The sequence below is a fragment of the Myxine glutinosa genome, chromosome 10, assembly GCF_964187855.1.
Source record: "Myxine glutinosa chromosome 10, kmMyxGlut1.1, whole genome shotgun sequence".
Taxonomy (NCBI): Eukaryota; Metazoa; Chordata; class Myxini; order Myxiniformes; family Myxinidae; genus Myxine; species Myxine glutinosa.
Genome location: NC_136270.1, coordinates 60,051,779 through 60,077,524, shown reverse-complemented (window position 1 = coordinate 60,077,524; position 25,746 = coordinate 60,051,779). Strand labels below are relative to the sequence as shown.

The window sequence follows — 25,746 nt, the reverse complement described above, 5'->3', positions numbered from 1 at the left end:
TCGGAACAAGTGTGTGTCTACCCTCAAGAGTGCCAGGAAACAATATCTCTCTAATCTCAAGATTGAACTCTCAAACCTGTCTCCTTCCTCCAAATCCTGGTGGCATCTGGTCAAATCCGTTTCTGGGGTTTGTTCCCCCTCCATCCCCTCCCTCACCTCAAATGGCTACACAGTTGACACCGCACGTGTCAAAGACGAATGCCTCAACTCTGTGTTTGCCTCAAAATATTGTGTCCCAAACCCATCGCTCTCTGTACCCACCTTACCCAGTCGAACCCAGCTGTTCCTGGTCTATTTGTTCTCTCCTGACAAGGTGGAGAAGTTTCCGTCAAACCTCGTCTCTGATTATGCGACTGGACCAGACGGCATCAGCCCACGGGTCCTAAAATCCTGCTCTGCCGCTCTTTCACACCCTCTCTCAATTTTCTTTACCCTCTCTTTTACTCAAGGTCATCTGCCATCTGCTTGGAAATCAGCCAGCTGTACATTGCAGCAAGTAAAATAGGAGACCAACTCGATGTGCGCATTTTTTCCAACCAGAGTGAATTCCGGATAAGGAGAGGGACTGAACATGCTGCAGGCCGACTAATCTGCAACATTGTTTGTAGTGAGATTGTATAAACTCAGAGGTGGATCCAGAGGGAAATTTGAAGGGTTAATATCTCCCAAGAAAATGTTGGTTTTTAAAACTTAAAAATAGACTAATTTGACTCCGTGTACAAAATATTTTATAGTTCATTACAACAAACATATGCTGAAATAAAGTTAAGTTTGCACATCACCACTGAGCAATCTACCATATAAAACACAATTTGTGTGTGTGTGTGTGTGTGTCTGTCTGTCCCCCTTCATAAGGCTAGATTTTAAAGGCTTTGAGTAGTGCTTTAGGGGGGATTTGAGTGGGGGGGGGGGGGGGGGGTGGTTAAAGGGGTAATATTTGAACACGACTGTGTGTCAACCGGTTAAAAGACCCCAAGGACCCAGAAGACCCCGAAGAACCAATGGACGGACCCCAAACACCCAAAATAGCCTGGAGACTGTTAAAGACACAAAAGACCACGAAGACCCAGAAGACCCCAAGGACCCAGAAGACCCAAAATACCCCAAAGACTTAAAATACTCCAAAGACCCTGAAGACCCAATGGACCCCAAAGACCCAAAAGACCCTGAGGATCCAAAAGACCCAAACAACCCCAAGGACCCAAATGACAGAGGACCAAAAAGACCCCAAGGACTCAGAAGACCCCCAAGGACTCTGAACATCCAAAATACCCCAAAGACCCTGAAGACCCAATGGACCACAACCACCCAAAATACCCCGAAGACCCAAAACAGCCTGAAGACTGTTAAAGACCCAAAATACCATGAAGACCCAAAACCCCAAAAGGCCCCAAGATCCTTAAAGACCCAAAAGACCATGAAGACTCTAAAGACCCCAAACACCCTTAAAGACCCTGAAAACCCATAAACACCCCGAAGGCCCAAAATACCCCAAAGACCCTTAAACACCCCGAAGATCCAAAAAGACCCTGAAGACTGTTAAACACCCAAAAGACCCCGAAGACCCAAAATACCCCAAAGACACAAAATACCCCAAAGATGCTTAAATACCCTGAAGACCCAAAATAACCTAAAGACCCCAAGGACCCAAATGACCCAGAGGACTTAAAAGACCGACAAGTCCCTGAAAACCCAAAATACCCCAAAGACACCAAGATCCTTAAGGATCCAAAAGACCACAAAAACCCAAAAGACCCCAAATACCAAAAATACCCCAAGACCCTTAACGACCCAAAAGACCACAAAGACCCTGATGACCCAAAAGACTCTGAAGACTGTTAAAGACCCAAATGACCACGAAGACCCAAAATACCCCAAAGACCTTGAAAATACCCTGAAGACCGAAAATATCGAAAAGACCCTGAAGACCGAAAAGAGCCTGAAGACCCAAAAGATCCCGGTTACTGAAAGGATCAAAAAGTCCCAGAAGACCGAAAAGACCCCAAAATACCACAAGACCCAAAATATCCAAAATACCCTTAAAGACCAAGAAGACCCCAAAAACACCCAAAGACTGAAAAGACCTAGAAGACCGAAAAGACCCCAAAGACATAAAATACCTGGGAGACCATTAAAGACTGGAAAGACCCCAAAGACCCAAACAATCCAAAAGACTGAAAAGACCCCAGATCCCCTTAAAGACCCTGAGGGCCCAGTGGACCCCAAATTACCCATAAGACACAAAATACCCCAAAGACCCTTAAATACTTCAAATATCTAGATCGAGGACCCAAAATACTTGAATGACCCAAAAGATGCTGAAGACACTGAAGACCCAAAAAAACCCAAGGAACCAAATGACCCAGAGGACACAAAAGACCCCAAGGACACAAAAGACCCCAAGGACTCTGAAGACCCAAAATAAAAGTAATTATGCCTCTTACATTGGAATTGTAGACGGTGGCTTGCAAACTGAGCCTCATTGTCGGTGTACAGAAGCGATATTTTTTAATCACAATAAATACAAGGCACAGGGAGGTGAAATTTGCTGCACGTGATGTGCAATGTGCGCCGAGTAAAACGAGTGTTATTTACGTCTGTAGGATGTCTAACAAATAAAGATGATATAAGCACTCCTGACACTAGGCCCAGACTTCAGACTTTGGCTTGCTCACGCGGCTGTATCGTCAAAAACGGTTCCAACCCGTCATTTTTGACGGGCTTTATACTAGTATAGTCTCATTAAAATGTATAAGCACCATGGTGGATTTTAACTAATAATCCGTTTTCATACATGGAAACAACATACCCTTCTCCTTCAATGAAGTTGACATTGCTTCAGACTCACGTTTATAACACTCAGTTGAGGCAATGCTTGTTTTGCATCCACTAACGAAGTCAACCCTGCCATGTCCAGCCTACTGAGAACACTTCAAAAGGAAGGCTTGAGTGAAATAACATGACATGCATTAAAATTGTCTGTATTACTTTGTAGATTATGAAGGATGGTGGCACAAAGATCGATATTATCCAGGTGTGTATTACATAATACGGGCAAATTAATAAGAATGCATCATGTTGTTTTTAACATTTCTGACAAATGGGCCTAAAATTGGCCAATTTAGTGTTCAACTGTGATTAGGCTAATTATAGGACAATTGGCCTATTCAACAATATCTTTTATATCTTTGTCCTGTATGCAAATTATGTACGAGCTCCATTATAAGACAATACGATCAATAAAACAAATGATAAAATCATTATACTGTAAGAGCGAGGCCGATTCATGATATTAATTATTATAACAACAAATGTTGCTCCATTGGTCCGGTATTCTTGCAGTAAAACCTGAAACGAAGAAAACCTATCAAATAAATAATAAACATCTTGTCATTGCATGTTGATTACAATACAAATTAAAAGCCTATTGTTACCCTCGCCTGAGGAAAGGGTATTGCATTTGAGTCCGTTTGTTACTTGCCGGAAAAGATTCCGGCAAGTATGTTGGTTGGTTGGTTTGTCTGTCTGTCTGTCTGTGTGCAGTACTACGCCTACATCGTTGCACATGGAATCGCCATACTTTACACACATATTTGCCTTTCCCTGGAATAGACTGTGCCCAATTTTTAACCCTCTGGGCCCAAGGCCTCCATTTATGACGTCATAATTCGATAATTCGACAAGTACAAACCTTCATCCGATCAAGATGCAATTTTTTGAGCGCCATGTCGACATAAACTGGTGGAGAAAAAAAAAATGATGATGACGTCATCGGTCACGTGGTTCGGCCGCCATCTTGGAAAAACCGAAAAACTTTGCACCTCTATATTTCCGAAAGTGCTGCATATAAAAAATTGAGACATGGCTCATTGTAAAGAACTCTCCATGGGGAATAAAATATGTTAATGATGATGTCATAGGTGCCTCCATTACGACATCATAATTCGACAAGTACAAAACTTCATCCGATCAAGATGAAATTACTTGAGCATAATCGAATTGCCCTGGAATAGACTGTGCCCAATTTTTAACTTTCTAGGCCCAAGGCTTCCATTATGACGTCATAATTCAACAAGTACAAAACTTCATCCAATCAAGATGCAATTTCTTGAGTGCCATGTCGGCATAAACTGGTGGAGAAAAAAAATGATGATGTCATCGGTCATGTGGTTCGGCCGCAATCTTGGAAAAAACGAAAAACTTTGCACCTCTATATCTCTGAAAGTGCTGAATAGAAAAAATTGAGATATGGCTCATTGTAAAGAACTCTCCATGGGGAATAAAATATGTTAATAATGATGCCATAGGTGCCTCCATTATGACGTCATAATTCGACAAGTACAAAACTTCATCCAATCAAGATGAAATTTCCTGAGCATAATCTAGGAATAAATTAGTTTAGAAAACAAATAATGATGATGTCATCGGTCACGTGGTTCGGCCGCCATCTTGGAAAAACCGAAAAACTTGATCCAAAATGGCCGATAAAAAAGTACATTCCGGCAAGTCCTCGGTCTCTGACCGATTTTTAATTTGTCTGTTTGTCTGTTTGTTTATCTGTTTGTCCGCACAGAATAAATATGATTTTCTCTGCAACCGTTGGTCCGATTGACAGGAAATTTTCACCATGGGTGCAATGCTACCTGAATAATTTTATAATGATAATTATGATGTCATAGGTCACGTGGTTTGGTCGCCATTTTGGAAAAACCGAAAAACTTTGCACCTCTATATCTCCAAAAATGCTGAATAGAAAAAAATGAGACGTGGCTCATTGTAAAGAACTCTCCATGTGGAATAGCATCTGTGAATGATGATGTCATATGTGCCTCCATTATGACGTCATAATTTGACAAGTACAAAACGTCATCTGATCAAGATGAAATTTCTTGAGCATAATCTAGGAATAAATTAGTGGAGAAAAAATGATGATGTCATCGGTCATGGGGTTCGGCCGCCATATTTGTTTTAACACAAAAGCCTTAAAAACCACTGAAAATACCTCCTGGTGAGGGTTTGCAATCTTATTGCTCTTTTTCTTGTTTTTATAATGTATTATTTTAATATTGAGCTCATATAAATCATCCAGTCATATGTAAACACAAGTGTGCATAACATACACAGACTGCATAGTGTGTCTGCATCTGTATCCATGGTGTATGAGCTGGCAATTACATCTCACAAGCAAGATGGCATGCCACCTACCACTCAGACTTGAAAAGAAACCCCTATAGAGATATGCTAGTGGTGTCTGAGAACATTTAGAAGGGGAAATGACTAAAAGAGTCATAAATGTGTATCGGACCAGGTGAAACCTGTTAGTGAGCAGCATGGTGCTGCCCAGCGTTCAACATGCAACAGATGGATCGACAGCCATGGAGGCGGATTAGCAACAGAGGGGAAACATTAATTTAGAAAGGAGGGGATAACATTAGTCTTAAAGATCCCGGTGTGTACCCCGGTTTAGAATAGGTACACCGTATCCCTGCGCATCGTAAGAGGCGACTAAGGGTTGGCGCCAGGAAGGGCATCCGGCCATAAAAACATTGCCTCAAACAGGGAACCATGATTGTCATGGGGCCCGCAAGGCTAACCCCTGCTCTAGCGGGGAAAATGGCCTTAAATCGATCATTCATTCATTTAAAGGGGGAGATGGGATTGGTATTTTTTAACATATATAACACAAATATCATAAACATACACAAATATGCACACACACACACACACACACACAAATATGCACACACACACACACACACACACACACACACACACACACACACACACACAAATATGCACACACACACACAAATATGCACACACACACACACACACACACACACAAATATGCACACACACACACACACACACACACATACACAAATATGCACACACACACACACACACACACACACACATATATATACACACACACACATACACACACACACACATATGCACACACACGCACATATACACACACACATATGCACACACACACGCACATATACACACATACACACACACACACATATGCACACACACTCACACACACACGAAGGTGAACACTTTAAGACCTAGGAGGGCTCCGTTCCACCTTCTGAAACCCCCATGTGGAGATAACAACCAATGGAGGACTCTCATTGCACTCATGCAGATCCTTAGCACTGCATTGACATCATGCTGGAACCTTAACTTCATGGCGAATGAAGGACAGGCATGTCCATGTCCTCAGACAACCAATTGGAATTGAGTACAAATAAACTACAATTGATGCAGTACAAGTAAGTGGCATTGCATCATGAAGCACATCATATGTTAGAAAGCGATGTTAACCTGGGCTCACTTGTCGACGTTAAAACTCCCACACATCTTTTATGAAGAGCAGGCCTATGGAATAGACATATTTCAAGTTCCTTATATGGTGCAAGCAGTGCCGAATTAAGCCTTGCCAATTGTAGACGTATACAACATTGCAGGTCGAACATTGTAGGTCAAAACTCATGAGCAGAGAATATTTTCGGGCCGGTCTCAACATGAGTGCCACCCTCGGAGCACAGGTTCTCTCATGTTGAGTGAAGAATCTCTAATCTCTCTGGCTTATTCAGATTTATATTTGAAGTAGTTATATCGATAAAATACGTTTTTTTATTTTCCTCATTTAATTGATTACCCGCACATATAAATACAGAACTCACGGTTCCCCTTATGCCGTTCACTCACTCACAACTCACGGCCCTCCTTACGCCGTTCACTCACTCACAACTCACGGCCCTCCTTACGCCATTCACTCACTCGGAAAAACTCACGGCCTTCTTTATACTGTTCACGCACACAGAACATCACATCACTCACTCACACGATTCACTCCTTGATTATGTCTTCCTTGATTGCTCCCTCATATCACACTACTTTGGTAAGATTAGAAACAATTATCAAGTTTGGACCATGACCAGACAGCTATTTTCGTTCGCAAAAAGAGAAACTGCATAAAAACATTTTTTTCACTCAATTTTTTGGGCCGGCCAGGATCTTATTCCGGGAGCAAATTGCCCATTTGCCCCCGCTATAATCCCCCGTTGGGTGCAAGGGGAAGGTTTTTTTTAATTTTTTTTGGTATAGAAGATCGAGGCTCGTGTAAGAGCTAACATTAATCACAAAAAGACAAACTGACACATAAAACATTAGATAAAGGGAGCGGGAGACAAGATGGGGAGAGAGAGGGAAGCACACAAGTACAACATTTGAGGGCAGGGACATCGGGAGATCTGTGGGAGAGAGAGGGCTTGGGGGGAGGAGGCACGGGAAGGGGGGGGGGGGGTGGGAGAGGTATAAAACACATGGACACTGTTAGGATTTCCAGGTAAGAAGTCGGAATTTTAAAAAAGTGGATCTGGGGTGAATTAACGGGGGTAGACAAGATCAAGGTTTTGGATGGGGGGAAGATAAGAGATGGTGGTGAATAGCTGTATTAAATACTTGAAGGGAGAAGTGGGATTGAATAGAGTGAGGGAGTTTGTTCCAGAGGTGGGAGAAAAGAGGAATGAAAGAGTGAAGGTGAATAGAGAGTCTTGATTTTGGCAGTTTAACTATAAGAGGGTTGCAGGCAGATCTTGTGCGACCTGTAGGAATATTTGGGGGACAGAGCACAGACAGAGCTGGGGGAGCAAGGCCGGAGAGGAGTCGGTAGAAAACAGAAAGACCACCAACCTGCCTGCGGTGAGTTAGCGAAAGGCCCTCGGAGTGAGCTTCATCGTGGGAGATTCTGAAAGCTTTGGCTTCAACAGCGTGAAGCCGAGCTAGGTGCGAGGCAGGAGCACCGGCCCAGAGGGGGGAACATTATTGCATTGAGCTGTGGATGAAAGCCTTATATGTGGTGAGGAGTTCAGGTGTGCCAAGGAAGGACTTCACACGACGGAGGATGCCCAGTCGGCGACTGGCTTTGAAACCCAGCTTGGAAATGTGTTTTTTCCAGGAAAAATCATGGCAGATAGTGAGACCCAAAAGCTTGAGTGACAGAACTTCTTGGAGAGGATTGTTCAGAAAGTAGATGGGAGGGTTTTCCAGATGATCTTTTCGGAGAGACATCGTGAGAGTGTGAGATTTGTCAGGATTGAAAGACATGTTCCACTTGTTTGACCAGTCCGTGATTTTGTCCACGTCTGCAGAGAGTGTGGAGGCTGCAGACTGCCAATCTGTGGGATGATATATTGAGCGGCAGAGATTGGAGTCATCAGCAAAGAAATAGAGAGGATTTTCCAGAGAGTCGGAGAGATCATTGATGAAGACCAGAAAAAGCACATGGCCCAGAACATTACCTTGGGGATCTCCAGCCTGAACAGGAAGGGGAGATGAGAGAAATCCATTCAGGGCCACGCGTTGACTACGCCCAGAGAGGAAGTCCGTAAGCCATGCATGGAGATTTCCATGGATACCATAGGAGGAGAGTTTGGTGAGCAGAGCGGGGTGCCAGACCGTATCGAAGGCACGTGATATGTCAAGGGAGACAGCTCTGATTTCCTATTTGGCATTGAGGACCTCCATCCATTGTTGAGACAGCAGAAGCAGCATGTCCAGAGTAGAGTGACCTGGTCTGAATCCAAACTGATGATCGGAGATCAAGCCATTGGAGAAGAGGAAGGATTTGATGTCAGAAGCGATGATTGATTCCATGACCTTGCTGATTATTGGGAGCAAGCTGATTGGTCTGTCGTTGCAAGGATCTGTTTTTGCACATTTTTTGTGTAAAGCAGTAATGTTGGCTGATTTACAAACTGATGGCAGATGACCTGTAGCAAAAGAGAGGGTGAAGAGAACAGAGAGAGAGTGAGATAGAGCGGCAGAGCAGGATTATAGGCCCCGTCAGCTGATGCCGTCTGGTCTAGTTGCAGAATCAGAGTCGAGGTTTGACAAAAACTTCTCCACCTTGTCAGGAGAGAAGGACACAGAGTCCTGGAGCAGCTGGGTTTGACTGGGAAAGGTGGGTACAGAGAGAGTTGGGTTCGGGACGCAAGATTTTGAGGCAAACACAGAGTTGAGGCATTCAGCTTTTTCACGTGAGGTTGCAGCTGTGTAGCCATTTGAGGTAAGGGAGATGGAGGGTGAACAAACACCAGAAACGGATTTGACCAGATGCCACCAAGATTTGGAGGAGGGAGACAGGTTTGAGAGCTCAGTCTTGAGAGTGGAGAGATATTGTTTCCTGGCTCTCCTGAGGGTAGACACACACTTTTTCCGAGCTTTGTGAAAGGAACTGAGATTTCCTTCAGTTGGATTGGCCTTCCATGAGGTGAAGGCAAGCTGCGTCATGGCAACTGCCTCACCACAAGATTCAGTGTACCATGGTGGGGATGAAGGGTATGACAACTGAAGACGAGATGGGATAAATCTGTGCATGATAGAGAGCAGTTTACTTTGGAAGAATTCCCAGGAAGAGTTGATGTCAGAGGCAGTAGAGATGGGAGACCAGTCCAGATGATTGATGGCTGCTTGAAGACCGTGCCAGTCAGCCTGAGTGAAATGCCAGACTCGTCGGCACTGAGGAGGCTCTCTGAGAATGGCCAGAGAGATGTCCACTTTTTCAAGGAAATTATCAGAAGAACCGATTGGAGCAGAAGAAGAGCAGCAGTCATTTGCAGGGAAGTTTGTCATAACCAAGACTAGAAGAGAAGATACTCCATAGGTTCACCACTTTGCCTGTTCTGTCAAACAACCATATAGGCTAAGACTAGATGAATGGAGGACTATGCTGCAAGCCTTAACCTTTTTGTGTGAGGAAGGAGGTAAAAGGTCTTGGTTTAAAGTTTATCATAGCTTAAATTTTAAGCAGAGCAATTGTTGAGGCCACGTTAACAGAAACTTGAGTAGTGCAGATGTTGAAAATGAAAAGGAATAGTGCCGAAATTTCAACCTTTACCAAAACTCGGTGATGTGATCTACCCAAGTTTGGTTAGTCGGCGCATGGTCGGAACCCCGACAGAGTCATACCAAATACTGTTTAAAATAGTAGGTGCTGCTTCCTTGCTTGATATTCAGCATTGGAAGGTTACTCTACACTCAACGCAAAACACTCCGTGTCATCATCGCATTATGCAGCTGTGCGACATCGCCAGCCATCTGCCTTAAGAGCACACACAAACACACACGTTACATGACCCGTTACCCAGTGGGAAATGAACGTGCTGCAAAATCCTTCCTCCAATGTTGTCCTCGTCACAGTGTTCATGGGGTAAGAGCACAGACATTTCGGCATTTAAAACACCACATTCAAAACACTGCGAGGAGGGATGGTGGAGGTGATACGTTTTTACAAAACATTCCACAATGTACCAAATTGGATGCGAGAACTCGTCTAAGTGTCAGGTTCCACTGTGGCAAAGCACTGGCAGCAATGAGGCCCAATTAAGCAGGCAGATGAGTTGACCACAGAGTCTGGAAGCCACGCAAGACATGAGGGGATGTCGGGAAGAGAAATATAATTAGTCGAGTGAGGAGATGGTGAAAGGTAGGGGTTAAATATGGTGTCTTCACAAAGTAAGATGTCTTGACAGACTGTGCATTTTTGCTTACGACTAGTAAAGGGATGCTGTGGGTTTCAGTTGACAACTACTTGTTCGCCACCGAGATGAAAACCAAGGTTGCAAATGCAAAAGAAAGGGTGTAAATGCTGGAACGGCGATCTCCGGCCGAGTCTTATTAATAATTGATGCTTCATAGTCCTAAAAATTCCATCATCACTACCCAATCGTCATTATATAATACAGAGCAGATTTGAACATTCAACATTGGCTTGTCTATCACAGTGAAGCACTGCAGATATGGACAAAACAACCGAAACAGCAACAGGCAGGAATTAATGCGGAGACCACCTGGTGACGTGTTTGTAGGTGGCCAATTGCCACCCAACCAACCACGATGTGGATGTGCTCTGCATCTTTTCCGGTTTATGCAGACGCGGGCTTGCAATATTGCGGCGGTTACCTGTGGCACGTTGGCACGAATCACAGGACCGGGTAGGCAAAACTGCGATTTGGGTTGTTTGATCGTAGCCTACAGGTCGACGATGTAATAATGGTCGCGTGCCTATGATGGTGCGGTATGACCTACGCTGTGGAGAAGCAGAAGTGTCTGTTAGCCGGAGGTTTGTCATTCCAATTGTAGTTTTCCTGGCTACATCTCCCTCATCCATTTGTGAGCCAGACACGATGATAATGTGTGGCAGATACATCTGGTTGGTCAGGGTCTATATGCCTACAGCAGGTGCGGCATTAGGTAGATCCTGGTACAACAAGCATTCTGAGTATTGCGCTGCAATACATGTCCCCTACCGGCAGTCTGTCGTCCGGAAAACTGTTGAGGAAATTACCAAAAGTTCAAAGTGCCATAACTTTGTCAAAAATGATCGAAACGTCGTGAAGTTCGAACTTGATCTGTAACTTATCATGAGGAAACCATCTGCCAAGTTTGAAATCATTAGCATTAAGCGTTTAGAAAAAAAGTCCGGAAAACTGTTCTTTGCATGACGGACTGACAGGCGGACAGACGGACAGACGGAGGGACGGAGTGCAAACCTATAGTCCCCTCCGGTGTACACCGGTCGGGGACTAATAACAGTGAAGATTATATTTTATCATTTCCTCTGCCACCAAAGGTGGAGGAGGTTATGTTTTCACTCCTATTTGTTTGTCTGTCTGTCTTTGTTTGTCTGTGAGCATGATATCTCAAAACGTTATGGACAGATTTTGACAAGAACAAGAACAAGCCAATTCGATTTTGGTTCGGGAGACTTGGGAAGCTTTGGAACACCTGTCGTCACGTAGAAATTCCATGAGTTTTATGAATATGATATCAACGTAGCACTTTGGAATATTCGGCCAATTTCATCATGAAAATGATAAGTAACATGATACAAACCAGTACTTAGTAAGATGTGACTTATTTCACGATACGTGCCCTTTAAATATAGTATTTTAGAATGGCACAGCTGAGGAAACGCTGCTCCTTCATGTTTATCTGGATGTCCCTTGCTATTTGTGTCATGTGGTCAGACAAGGGACCATTGACATTGGTTTTGACAGATTGAGGACGACAGTGTCGGTTTCCTGAAGGACCATCAACTATAGCAGGTATACAGTTTAAAAGGTAAGGAGTGGGGGTGCAGGAAGGGAAAGGATGTGAGAAAGGGGAGAGTGAGGGAGTTGGAGAATATCCCCTTCCACCCCGAGCTCTTCTTCCATTTTCTATATTTAAATATGGAAGAAAATGGAAAAAGATAGGGTGGAAGGGGAAGGGAAGAAAAACTGCTTGATGCACAGAGGGTCAAGAATTCAGACATTTTGCATACATAATATATGAATGGTTCCTTATAGTACATACTCTTCCAACATCCCAAGCTATGTAAATCACAGTATAGATAAGATGATATTGGGAACGTTTTCATCACATTGCCCGACTCCAATCTTCCCTCTGAAATCCGAAGATGCATTTCTTAAATATTTCAACATTGTTCCAGAGCAAGTGAGGCTCTCAGGTAGTAAGTACACTTGCTTTGGAGCTCTCTGGTCCCAAACCAGGTGTCCTCTTATTCAACTTTTAATCAGATATTGAAAATAGGATAAGTTTGGATTTTGAAGACGATAAGGCACTGCGGTGGACTTTGTAGAACTTCCACCACATTTCCTGGGTGCTAACACAAAATGTCGGACAACAGAGTGAAGATGCTGATCAGAATGATTGTGATGGCCAATGTGAGGCAATCCTTCGTAATAATGACTTCAATTTACATCTGTGTCATTAAATATAGTATACGTGGCAACTTCTGTTATGTTTCCTTTATAAGGATAGGTGTTTTAATGATCATGTACTCTCTTCCTCCTTTGTGCAGAGGTAAAGATAACCGAGTCTGATAAAATCAAATGTGCATCCTGGATTATGTGAGAATGAAAATGAAACAACATTCAGATTCTGTGCTCCCAAAATGAGGTGTGTTGATTGGATGAGTGCACCGGGTGTGTTGTGTGGATGAGTGCGCCGGGTGCGTTGTGTGGATGTGTGCACCGGGTGTGTTGTGTGGATGAGTGCACCGGGTGTGTTGTGTGTATGGGTGTCTCGCGTGTGTTGTGTGGATGAGTGTGCCGGGTGTGTTGTGTGGATGAGTGTGCCAGGTTTGTTGTGTGTATGAGTGTGCCGGGTGCATTGTGTGTTTGAGTGCACCGGGTGTGTTGTGTGGATGAGTGCACCGGGTGTGTTGTGTGGATGAGTGCACCGGGTGTGTTGTGTGGATGTGTGCCGGGTGCGTTGTGTGTATGAGTGTGCCGGGTGCATTGTGTGTTTGAGTGCACCGGGTGCATTGTGTGTTTGAGTGCACCGGGTGTGTTGTGTGGATGAGTGCACCGGGTGTGTTGTGTGGATGTGTGCCGGGTGCGTTGTGTGTATGAATGCACCGGGTGTGTTGTGTGGATGAGTGCACCGGGTGTGTTGTGTGGATGAGTGTGCCGGGTGCATTGTGTGTTTGAGTGCACCGGGTGTGTTGTGTGTATGAGTGTGCCGGGTGCGTTGTGTGGATGAGTGTGCCGGGTGTGTTGTGTGGATGAGTGCACCGGGTGCATTGTGTGTTTGAGTGCACTGGGTGTGTTGTGTGTATGGGTGTGTCGCGTGTGTTGTGTGTATGGGTGTGTCGCGTGTGTTGATTGGATGAGTGTGCCGGGTGTGTTGTGTAGATGAGTGTGCCGGGTGTGTTGTGTGTATGAGTGTGCCGGGTGCATTGTGTGGATGAGTGTGCCGGGTGCATTGTGTGGATGAGAGTGCCGGGTGTGTTGTGAGGATGAGTGCACCAGGTGCATTGTGTGTTTGAGTGCACCGGGTGTGTTGTGTGTATGGGTGTCTCGCGTGTGTTGTGTGGATGAGTGTGCCGGGTGTGTTGTGTGGATGAGTGTGCCAGGTTTGTTGTGTGTATGAGTGTGCCGGGTGCATTGTGTGTTTGAGTGCACCGGGTGTGTTGTGTGTATGAGTGTGCCGGGTGCGTTGTGTGGATGAGTGTGCCGGGTGTGTTGTGTGGATGAGTGCACCGGGTGCATTGTGTGTTTGAGTGCACCGGGTGTGTTGTGTGTATGGGTGTCTCGCGTGTGTTGTGTAGATGAGTGTGCCGGGTGTGTTGTGTGGATGAGTGTGCCAGGTGTGTTGTGTGTATGAGTGTGCCGGGTGCATTGTGTGTTTGAGTGCACTGGGTGTGTTGTGTGTATGGGTGTGTCGCGTGTGTTGTGTGTATGGGTGTGTCGCGTGTGTTGATTGGATGAGTGTGCCGGGTGTGTTGTGTGGATGAGTGTGCCGGGTGTGTTGTGTGGATGAGTGTGCCGGGTGCATTGTGTGGATGAGTGTGCCGGGTGTGTTGTGTGGATGAGTTTGCCGGGTATGTTGTGTGGATGAGAGTGCTGGGTGTGTTGTGTGTTTGAGTGTGCCGGGTGTGTTGTGTGTTTGAGTGTGCCGGGTGCATTGTGTGGATGAGTGTGCCGGGTGCATTGTGTGTTTGAGTGCACCGGGTGTGTTGTGTGGATGGGTGTCTCGCGTGTGTTGTGTGGATGAGTGTGCCGGGTGTGTTGTGTGGATGAGTGTGCCGGGTGTGTTGTGTGTATGAGTGTGCCGGGTGTGTTGTGTGGATGAGTGTGCCGGGTGTGTTGTGTGGATGAGTGTGCCGGGTGTGTTGTGTGGATGAGTGTGCCGGGTGTGTTGTGTGGATGAGAGTGCCGGTTGTGTTGTGTGGATGAGTGTGCCCGGTGTGTTGTGTGGATGAGTGTGCCGGGTGCATTGTGTGGATGAGAGTGCCGGGTGTGTTGTGTGGATGGGTGTGCCGGGTGCATTGTGTGTTTGAGTGCACCGGGTGTGTTGTGTGTATGAGTGTGCCGGGTGTGTTGTGTGGATGAGGGTGCCGGGTGCATTGTGTGTTTGAGTGTACCGGGTGTGTTGTGTGTATGAGTGTGCCGGGTGCATTGTGTATTTGAGTGCACCGGGTGTGTTGTGTGTATGAGTGTGCCGGGTGCATTGTGTGGATGAGTGTGCCGGGTGTGTTGTGTGGATGAGTGTGCCGGGTGTGTTGTGTGTATGAGTGTGCCGGGTGTGTTGTGTGGATGAGTGTGCCGGGTGTGTTGTGTGGATGAGTGTGCCGGGTGTGTTGTGTGGATGAGTGTGCCGGGTGTGTTGTGTGGATGAGAGTGCCGGTTGTGTTGTGTGGATGACTGTGCCGGGTGTGTTGTGTGGATGAGTGTGCCGGGTGTGTTGTGTGGATGAGTGTGCCGGGTGTGTTGTGTGGATGAGTGTGCCGGGTGTGTTGTGTGGATGAGTGTGCCGGGTGCATTGTGTGGATGAGTGTGCCGGTTGTGTTGTGTGGATGAGTGTGCCCGGTGTGTTGTGTGGATGAGTGTGCCGTGTGCATTGTGTGGATGAGAGTGCCGGGTGTGTTGTGTGGATGGGTGTGCCGGGTGCATTGTGTGTTTGAGTGCACCGGGTGTGTTGTGTGTATGAGTGTGCCGGGTGTGTTGTGTGGATGAGTGTGCCGGGTGCATTGTGTGTTTGAGTGTACCGGGTGTGTTGTGTGTATGAGTGTGCCGGGTGCATTGTGTATTTGAGTGCACCGGGTGTGTTGTGTGTATGAGTGTGCCGGGTGCATTGTGTGGATGAGTGTGCCGGGTGTGTTGTGTGGATGAGTGTGCCGGGTGTGTTGTGTGTGAGTGTGCCGGGTGTGTTGTGTGGATGAGTGTGCCGGGTGTGTTGTGTGGATGAGTGTGCCGGGTGTGTTGTGTGGATGAGTGTGCCGGGTGTATTGTGTGGATGAGAGTGCCGGTTGTGTTGTGTGGATGAGTGTGCCGGTTGCATTGTGTGGATGAGAGTGCCGGGTGTGTTGTGTGGATGGGTGTGCCGGGTGCATTGTGTGTTTGAGTGCACCGGGTGTGTTGTGTGTATGAGTGTGCCGGGTGTGTTGTGTGGATGAGTGTGCCGGGTGCATTGTGTGTTTGAGTGTACCGGGTGTGTTGTGTGTATGAGTGTGCCGGGTGCATTGTGTATTTGAGTGCACCGGGTGTGTTGTGTGTATGAGTGTGCCGGGTGCATTGTGTGGATGAGTGTGCCGGGTGTGTTGCAGACACGCGTTTTCTTGTTTTAGAGTTACATTAACCTTGACCAACACTAAACATGTCACTACCACCACAATTAACCTCAGCACCACCATCTACATTGTCCTACAATTTAGGCAGAAGCTTCTGTCAGAATGGATATCAAACAATGTCTATTGATGCATTGTGAAAGTGTTCAAGAACAGCAATCCACCTGTTTCACATACATGGTGCCAGGTGTGTCATCTATCGCCCCAAAAACTTCCTCCTTAATCACGAAGCCCAAAGACACACATAGTCCACGTAGCCAAACTTCATTGTCCATCAAAAACGAAGCTTCAAGAAGACTTTTGGCCATACCTGGTCAAAGTAGAGGATGTGGGTGCGGTTGCTGATCTCAGGAGGCTCGTGGTTGGTTGAACGAACCACCGAGAAGGCAACTTTTGCGCCACCGGAGCGCACGGTGAAGCCGAGCGGTGAGCCTCCACCTGTAGAGGTGTCCACGTTCGGGTTCGAGTCGCAAACCACCAGGCACTTCCCCTCCAGCACAATGGGCTCCGTGTCGTTCTGCCCAAAAGCCAAGCACGCCAGGTAAGCGGCAAACCCCAGGGACAGCAGATGAAGCCGGACGTTCATTGTCACGAGAGTCCTCTCAGAGGGTCGTGACCCCGAGCTTGGTGGGGCGACACGTGTAAACGATAGGTGAACGGCACCTGCCGGACTCCGGTCAACGCTCGGGCTGCGCTGAGACACCAGAATTGGCAGCCGAGGGCATTACGGTTCGAAGAATCTTCGCTGATAGCGGCAGAAACTGAGATAAGGACAAAGTCGTTAACAATCAGGACAAGATTGCGAAGGGAACACCGAGGACCTCGCAGCGCACCGGCAGGGCAGGTGGAGGTGCGCGCTGCGTCCCCCGTGGTGGTCGCGGCGTTTTGCGCGCAGCGCCCGTTTTGGCGGCAGATAAGAGCGCGAAGGGTGAGTGCAGAGGGAGGGGAAATGGGGTACAGGAGGAGGGAGGATATGAAAGGCATATCTGGTAAAGACACACACACACACACACACACACATACACACACACACACACACACACATACACTCACACACACACATACTCACACACACACATACTCACACACACACACACACACACACACACACACACACACACACACACACACACACACACACACACATACACTCACACACACACATACTCACACACACACACACATACACTCACACACACACACACACTCACACACACACATACACACACACACACTCACACACACACACACATACACACACACACACACTCACACACATACATACACATACTCACACACACACACACACTCATACATATACACACACACACACACACTCACACTCATGCATTCACACACTCACACACACACACCTACATCACTCAATTAGTGAACTTCGAGACCACTCAACTCAGGTACTGTTGAGGTTCATCAATTTGTGCATGCAGTGGGCCACCATCCCACGTTATATGGACCATTGTTTTGTCGCAACTAATTCCTCAATCGAAGTGTCTTGTATTTCCATTACTGGAGCCATTTGCGTGGTTCGAACCACAAATTAGAAAGTCCGATCGGCCAATACACATCGAGCTTCCCGGCGACGTTCATTTACGGGTTTGTATATATTTATTCGGAACGATCGATGTTGTTCGTTACAAAGTTTGCGATATATCGTCACCTCCAAGCCGAGACACCTGTCCGGTTGTATTTCTCTGCAGGCTCTCGCTTGTTGAGCGCGGATTTTCATCAATCTGGATAAATAAGTAAGTGCTTCCATATTCTCTTCTCGGTTCGGGAAACACATTGGACATGGGTTTGGGATATTGTGTTGGGTGGAGGAGTGGGGTTGGTTGCACAGAAGAGAGGGGGGTGGGGGGGGAGGCACTCTTGTATTGTACTCCCCCTACCAATTTGGGAAAAACATCATTTATGAACCACTTGCTCTCGGTCACACCTCGTGGACTTCTCAAACTCACAAGCACCGCCCACACTCCCTCCCCCGCCTGAAACACCGCCCCCTCCCCCCCCACCTCAAACTCCGCCCCAACTCCATTCCTGCGCTGATCTTACAAAGTACATACTGTGTATCTCTCAATCTGAAGTCAAACCAGCAACCTCCTCCTCCTCCTCCTCCTCCTCCTCCAACAGCCCACACCTCAGCAATGTCCATGCGGTGCGTGTCGCATTAATAAAACATTCTGGGCGCGGGTAATTTGCACGGACCCAGCCTGTCGAGCGGTGCTCCCGAGTCCCGTTCCCAGGCCACAGGCCCCGGCTAAGGGCGAGCAAATTTCATCACATTTCAATTAGTCCCTAATTGGCTGCTCCGTCCGGCGCCGCTCTTCAGTCCCGAGTTCTGCGGGCTGGACCTGTGGTCGTCATGGTGCAGCGAATACACGGAGCACGCATGAAAACGGGGTCACGTGTGCAGCAGCGCAGGACGCACCTGCGGTTAACCTGTGAACTCCACTAACGATCTAAAGCCTCTCTGGACAGCCTTTCCAGTCCCGTCGCTCCTCCGGTCTTACAAGTCATTTCATGGCCGAGACATAACATCCATTGGCCAAGGTTATCCCACCCTATTTTGAATGAAGACACTTGAACCTCATCATAGGTTTGTAATACATCAGCTAACAAATGTCGCTTCGTCAAACATCATCAAACACTTTTCTGGGTCAAGTCACAACCACTTCGGAGGACCCTGCAGGAAGGACCTCCGCCCTATTGGAATGCTATTCCAGTCCCGCTTGTGGACAATGTCGTGGTGTCACCTTCTTGAGGTCGTCACCCTGGACATAAAAAAGGAGTCTGCATGAAGGGAACTGTGACAGATGTGGGGGATTTGAACCCATGTCGACCGCTTGTCATGCGCTAATGACTTGGATCTGAGTCAATTTATCCCAGGGAATATTATCCCAACTGGAAGGTTAACAGCGGAGATTCAAAATGTTAATCGGCTTGGGACAACGAATGCAATCAAACTTCTTAAAATATCAATCTTCACACCATTCCTCCTCCGATGGATGCGCACTGCTGTGATATCAAGTCGCTCCCATTTGAGAAGATAGCCGGAGTTCAGTCGTCAAGATTATGACGTCATAACTGATGATGACGATGATCGTACCGAAAATCTGCAAACAATGGTAACACTGCCCTCTACATGAACATCGAGCTCAAAATGACCATACACATCACAAAGATTTCTGTAACATCCAATGTGTGGATTAATGTCGGCTGCAATGTCCAAATGCCATGGCGACAACAGCAACTACAAAACTACGTAACCAGTAGTTTCATCAACACGTCACTACGATAAGTGGACGCCTCAAGAAGAAAAGAAGAAGTTGCATCAAATCACTAAACGTGTTACGTTCAGGTGGCAATTCTTCCCCTTTAGCGACACCTGTTGGCACTCTTTGGACGATGCAGTCTCTATGATCAGACTACTCAAAACTTAAGGGCACCACGTGTAAAAAAAGTGCGACAACAAACTATATAATAAACTATATATAAAACTTGTTACCCCATCACGGTGGACAATGGCAAGGCTACTCCCATTAAAACCCCCTTCCCTGCCCCTCAATCCCAGCCCAATCCTCACTCACAGTTGCAGGCTCCCATGTTTGTTCCCCTTCTCTCTTGCCATATGGTCAGTCTGTTGCCTGTTTACCCTCCATCACCTCACTCTTCCATGAGCCTTGACTTGTCAAGAGAAATAAGAGCAGGTCAGAAAACAAGTAAAGACAAATTAAGAAATAGATGAAAGTAATAATAACTAAAACAGCACTCCGCACTCGGTAGAGAGCACATCTGCACCAGGCTGAACAGTTTGCGTTTTGCATACCACTGATAGGCCGGATCTGGAACCACACCTGAACCAAAATCTAATCAATTTGGCCTTGTCACACACCCAACCCCTCATTCAAATCTTGTCCAAATTAGTCCATAACTTTTTGAAATATCTTGCTCACAGACAGACAAGGGTAAAAGCTTTACCTCCATCTTCCTTCGCAAATCCTCACGTTTCCCACCTCAAGCAAAGTTGAAAGATGGCAAAAAGTTCGACCTGGAATGACCCTATATCAAACATCGAGTCAGTTTTTTCTTTCCGTTTTGACACCCGTGACCCCAGTTCCTCAGCCACTGGGGCATGAACCAGGGGTCAAATGCAAAATAGTCGCTTCATATTTCATGCGTCCCACAATGTTGATTGCATGTAATAAGTTGAAGTAAAAATAAAACGTTTTAAAATACATGTTGATCGGCACACCTTCAAGGCAACCCCACGAGGCCCTCTGGCCCACTAAAGCTGACGTCCCCGGCTCAGTCCATCGAAGTTGTTGTATTTGGTGTGGTCCTTGATCCCATGGGTCATGCGGGCGGAACTTGGCACAAAGACAGTCACCAAAGCTCGGGTTTTCATTTTCAGAATGATGGGGTCGGCAAAACCCAGCAAGCCGCAAGGCCAGGGCACATCCAAACGCATGTCGATCAGCGCACGACTCCGGCCACCACATGCACAGCCCTCTACATCACCAAAGCTGCTGCCCTCGGCTCGGTTTTCACTCCTATCAAAGTCATTGTATTTGGTTCGGTCCTCAATCCCACAAAACTTTGTTTCTCTCGTCTTCCATAGGTGGAGCTTTGCTAGAAGGATTTCACCAAAGCTTGGGCACATATCCAATTTTCATCTGAAAAAATCATCACTTTTCATCCCATTCACTTGTGAAATTAAACATCAATTACATAGTGCATCACTGAATTGGGAAAGCATCTATTTTTGAGGGCAAAAGGTCAAAGGTCAACTCAAGGTCAAATTTCTAATATCATCAATTTTCATCTGAAAAATCATCAATTTAAATCCGTTTGACCCAAGCTTTAATTAAGATCGTCAGTTTTAATCTTAATGAAATGGACAATTTGATGTATCCATGGCAACTTTTTATTTTGGGGAGGGGTGGATTTTGCAAGAATCGTGCTCTGTATGACGTCTTTCTTGCTTGTTTGTTTGTTTGTGAACAGGATATCTCAAAAGGTTTCGGACGGATTCGGACAAAACTTGGTGGACATTGAGTAAGTGACAAGGACGAAATAATTAGATTTTGGTGGGGAAGTCCCGGATCCGAATCCTAGAATATTTTAAGTGATTCTTCACAATGGGGAAATAAGGCCAAAAACAAGAAAAGCATGATATTTCAAAAAGTTGTGGACGGATTATGACAAAACTTGGTGGATGAGTTGGGTAGGTGACAAGAATAAGTCGATTAGATATTGGTTCAGATCTGGATGCAGATCCGGCCTTTCAGTGAGATACAAAACGTAAACTGTTCACCAGGCGGAGGTATGCTTTCTACTGAGTGCCGTTCTAGTTTTTTTTGTACACAAACCCATCTCTCCCACCACCCCCCCCCCCCTTTCCCATGCCTTCTCCCCCCAAGCCCTCTCCCTCCCACAGATTTCCCGATGTCCCTGCTCGCAAATGTTGTACTTGTGTGCTTCCCCCTCTCTCCCCCATCGTGTCTCCCGCTCCGTTTATTTCGTCTGTGTCCATTTGTTTTTTTTTGTCATTAATGTTAGCTCTTACACGAGCCTCGATCTTGTATACAAAAAAACAAACAAAAAAAACTGTTCACCTGGCAGAGGTCTACCGAGTCTACCGAGTGCCATTCTAGTTACCTTTCAGGCAAACAAAATTTTGAAACGGTTGCCCTACGGGAAACCCCTCCATCCACCCTCACCCCAAAGTTAAGTGTGTTGCACTACATTATGTGTTGTTAAAAACAAGAAAATGTATTTGTTGTTTGGTTGTTGAATATTAGATGAGTGCACAAAGGGAATTAGTTTGTTTTATTGTTGTACATGACCTTTTATTCTTTGTGTACATGACCTAGTTGTCTTGTATATTAAACAAGAGGAGGATGTAACCGGATAATACAGGATCCTGATTTGTGTGGTTGAGGAAGAGTGTGGGGTCGGGGCGAAGAGAGGGAAGGAAGAGCTGTACCGTGTGGGTTTGCTTTCAGGAATAGGATTGTACTACAACAAACATGTCCTGATCTAGGACAAACATGTCCTAGACAGGGCAACAAATCATAGATCCAACAGTCCTTTTGCAAGGAACGCTAAAAACTGATTGTCTTATTTGATGGCATTGTTGTTAACAAAGTTAGCCATAGTACAATAATAACGTTTCAAAAATCAAATAATTTTAAAATCCTTACCCTAATGTACAGTGGCAATCCATCAAAAGCACAATCCCAGCAAGCAGTGCGCATACGGATAGGTGGATCCAGGGATGGTTTCCAACAAACAAGAATCATTGGAATATCCCGGGATGAAGCTAACTCCGAGGGCCTTTCACTCACTCACCGCAGGCAGGTTAGGTTGGTGGTCTTTCTGTCTTCTACCGACTCCTCTCCAGCCTAGCTCCCTCTGTGCTCTGTCCCCCAAATATTCCTACAGGTCGCACAAGATCTGCCTGCAACCCTCTTATGGTTAAACTGCCAAAATCAAGACTCTCTGCTCACCTTCACTCCTCTTTTCTCCCGCCTCTGGAACAAACTCCCCCACTCCATTCAATCCCACTCCTCCCTCCAGGTCTTTAAAACAGCTGTTCACCACCATCTCTTATCTTCCCCCATCCAAAACCTTGATCTTTTCTACCCCCGCTAATTTCACTTTTTTTGAAATCCACTTTTTTGAAATTCCAACTTCTTTCCTGGGAAGTCTTTGCGGTGTCCATATGTTTTATACCTCTCCCACCCCCTTCCAAGCCCTCTCCCTCCCACAGATCTCTCGATGTCCCTGCTCTCAAATGTGGTGTTTGTGTCGTTCCCCCTCTCTCCCCATCTTGTCTACCGCTCTCCTTATTATTTGTTTTATGTGTCCGTTTGACTTTTTGTGTGATTAATGTCAGCTCTTTCACGAGCCTCGATCTTGTATACCAATATATATATATATATATATGTCAAGTAGTAGATTTGTTATTGCCTAAAGTTCAGTTATAGACGTTAGGCGTAATGTGTTATGATTTAAATGTTGTCTAGAAATGCTATTTTCATAAAGTAAATAAAGGGTTTTTGCTTCGTTTTAGTTTTTGATGAGGAAAGGCTTAAAATGAGGTCATGCTGAACAAACTGTATACGTGTGCTTTTTTCGAGGCTGGTCGTAAAACCACGCCCACATGCGCTTGTTTTAGCGTAATGCTAGTAGAATGACATGATCGTTAACCATATATATTTTGTTTTAATCTCAGCAACGCATGACTCTGTATAAACATGCTTTGGATTACTCATGTACACAAACCCATAAAATATATGGGTTTGTTTGGCTAAGCATACACTCTTCTCTTTGTGAGTTACAGTTCTGTTTTCTCGGAGCCCAGAGAAACAATTGGTCCAAATGATAAGGAAAAGGCTGACTCCCCCGAATGATAACGGTGGGAGGAACCTCTCCCAGTGTTGTTTGTTCCCTCGGAGATTTCCTGATAAAACGTGTCCCTATATAAATGGACCGGGAATCAATGTGTTTTCAGGAAGGCTTGACTTGGCATGTTCTTGCTGTAGATTGCTGTAGACGTCGGTCTCCTCCGGATCCGTATAAGTTGGTTCTTTAATAAAGCTGCGCCATTCCAGGCTATTGTGGACTTCTTTTGCAAACGAAGAGCTGATTCTTCACAGATGGTACCAGGAGTGGGGTGTCAACAGACGCGGAGGACGGGAAACGGAGCCCGATGGACAGGAGGAAGGCTGACCTGAGGCCGGCGCCGGCACGTTGATATCAGAGGGCTATTATTCCAAATTCGTACCTTCCTCCTTCGAGCGGGTTCAGTCTCCTTGTCTTCCCCGCTGTCTGCACTCGAACAGAAATTGTAAGTAGAGGCTCATTTAGGCCTCAGAATGGCGTAGCTTTGTTAAAGCCAGGATAAATAAATAATAGTAAGGATACAAGTAAGGACTTAACAGTAAGCTTAAAGTTACAGTTAGCACCAGGAGGGGAAAATGAGGTCGGACAGCCATATAGGTTGAAACCAGGTGGCCAAGATTTTTCCAGGAAGGAACAGCCCAGAGACAAGATGGGGTATGCCATTGCATGCCAGGGAACGAAGGGCTGTGGCTAACTTAGGCTAAACTTAGATAGAAAGCCATAGGAACATAGAAGGCCATAGGAACATGGCCAGTAAAAGGATTTGCGCAGGATATCGGTGAAGATAACGTTCGGTAAAAGGGAAGGGGGGAAAGTGAGGTCGAGCCAGGCCGAGAACTTTCCAGGAAGGAACAGCCCAGAGACAAGATGGGGTATGCCATTGCATGCCAGGGAAAGATGGGCTGTGGTGAACTTAGAAGGTCCAGATAGAAACAGGCCAGAACCTGGTGGACCAGAGAAAATAAATAAGCTCACAGGAAATGGGCCAGGTGAAACAATTAAGGAGGTAGTTAAGCAAGCAAATCAGCGGCTAATGCCGCTCGTCCATAATCCGGACCAAGACCCCGCGAAAGGGGAGGTAGCCACCATGCCCCCAACCCCCCCCCAAGACCTGAGCTCAGTCCCGGGGCTCTAGGCAACACCCCAACACCCCACCCTGCCTCCCCTTTCCACCTCAACCCACCCCCCGTCCAAACCCGTCCCAAAAAATCCTTTTCCTTGAATGAGAGATGTAACATGAATGAGGAATGAATGTATATTGGGATGTTAATTGACGTGTGTGTCTGGCCAATGTGTTTGTCTGTGTGTCATGTGCAAAGCAGAGGGTTTCGGTGTGAAACTTTGTAAGCGATCTGCTCGACTTGGGGGAAATTCAGGCCGGGAATGTCCATTTTAACGTCTATCCGAGAGAACAGGCGAGGTCCTGAACTGAGTCCGGATTTTCATCTGTTTGGGAGTTGTTTGGGAAGCGAATTGATATAAATCGGGTCAGGAAAGCACCCGGAGTGCCCTTGTCGATCTACTGTTGATATGAAGCGGTTTCTTGGAGATGGTTGCAGAATTCGAATCAATATGTGTGTTTTACTTGAATTGAAGAGTTCATTCAATGGCAGATATTGTGTATTGTATGTGTGGGATGTATCGCTGAGGCAGCTCACCTTTGAAATTGGTGTCATATAGTGCATTTTGGGGTCGGGTGCGATGAGGTTGCTCAGAGTGCCGGCGATAACTCGCCCACTCTCAGAGGAAGTGTGTGCCCAAATGCATTGTGGGTCATTTCGACTTTGCTGGATGTCGGACGTTCACATGTCAGTATCTTGTCAGAATCTTCTTCTTCATGTCATGTCCTTCATCCTTCATCTTCTTGTCAGAATTAGACATGAGTCATGAGCCATGTCGGAATAGTGGCCGGCTGCGACATATATGCCAGGCAATGTCACAGGACGAATACGTTATTTAAGATGGATTTATAAGATGGATAGATGGATGGATTTATTTAAGATGGCTAAAATAAACGATTTCAAGACAGAGTAATTAATTTCCGGAGCCAAATTCCAACAGGAAGTCTTGTTCATACAGTAAGGTACAGTGCGGAGTGGCGGCTGGAAGATGCATCGATGCATTTGTGTTGATCGATGCGGACACAGATTTAGTATGCTGGTAAGGTT

General features: G+C 46.1%; 1 protein-coding gene across 1 annotated transcript in view; it reads right to left on the bottom strand.

Annotated features, from left to right (window-relative positions):
- LOC137433695 (cerebellin-1-like) overlaps positions 1–18,323 on the bottom strand; it is a 157,368-nt gene extending 139,045 nt beyond the window's left edge. The window contains exons 1-3 of the mRNA XM_078785187.1: positions 18,309–18,323; positions 18,010–18,056; positions 16,464–16,752 (exon numbers count right to left, since the gene is read on the bottom strand). Coding sequence (XP_078641313.1) covers positions 16,464–16,752; positions 18,010–18,056; positions 18,309–18,323 — 351 coding nt within the window. The remainder of the gene's footprint in view (positions 1–16,463; positions 16,753–18,009; positions 18,057–18,308) is intronic.
- Between the last annotated feature and the right edge of the window lie 7,423 nt (positions 18,324–25,746).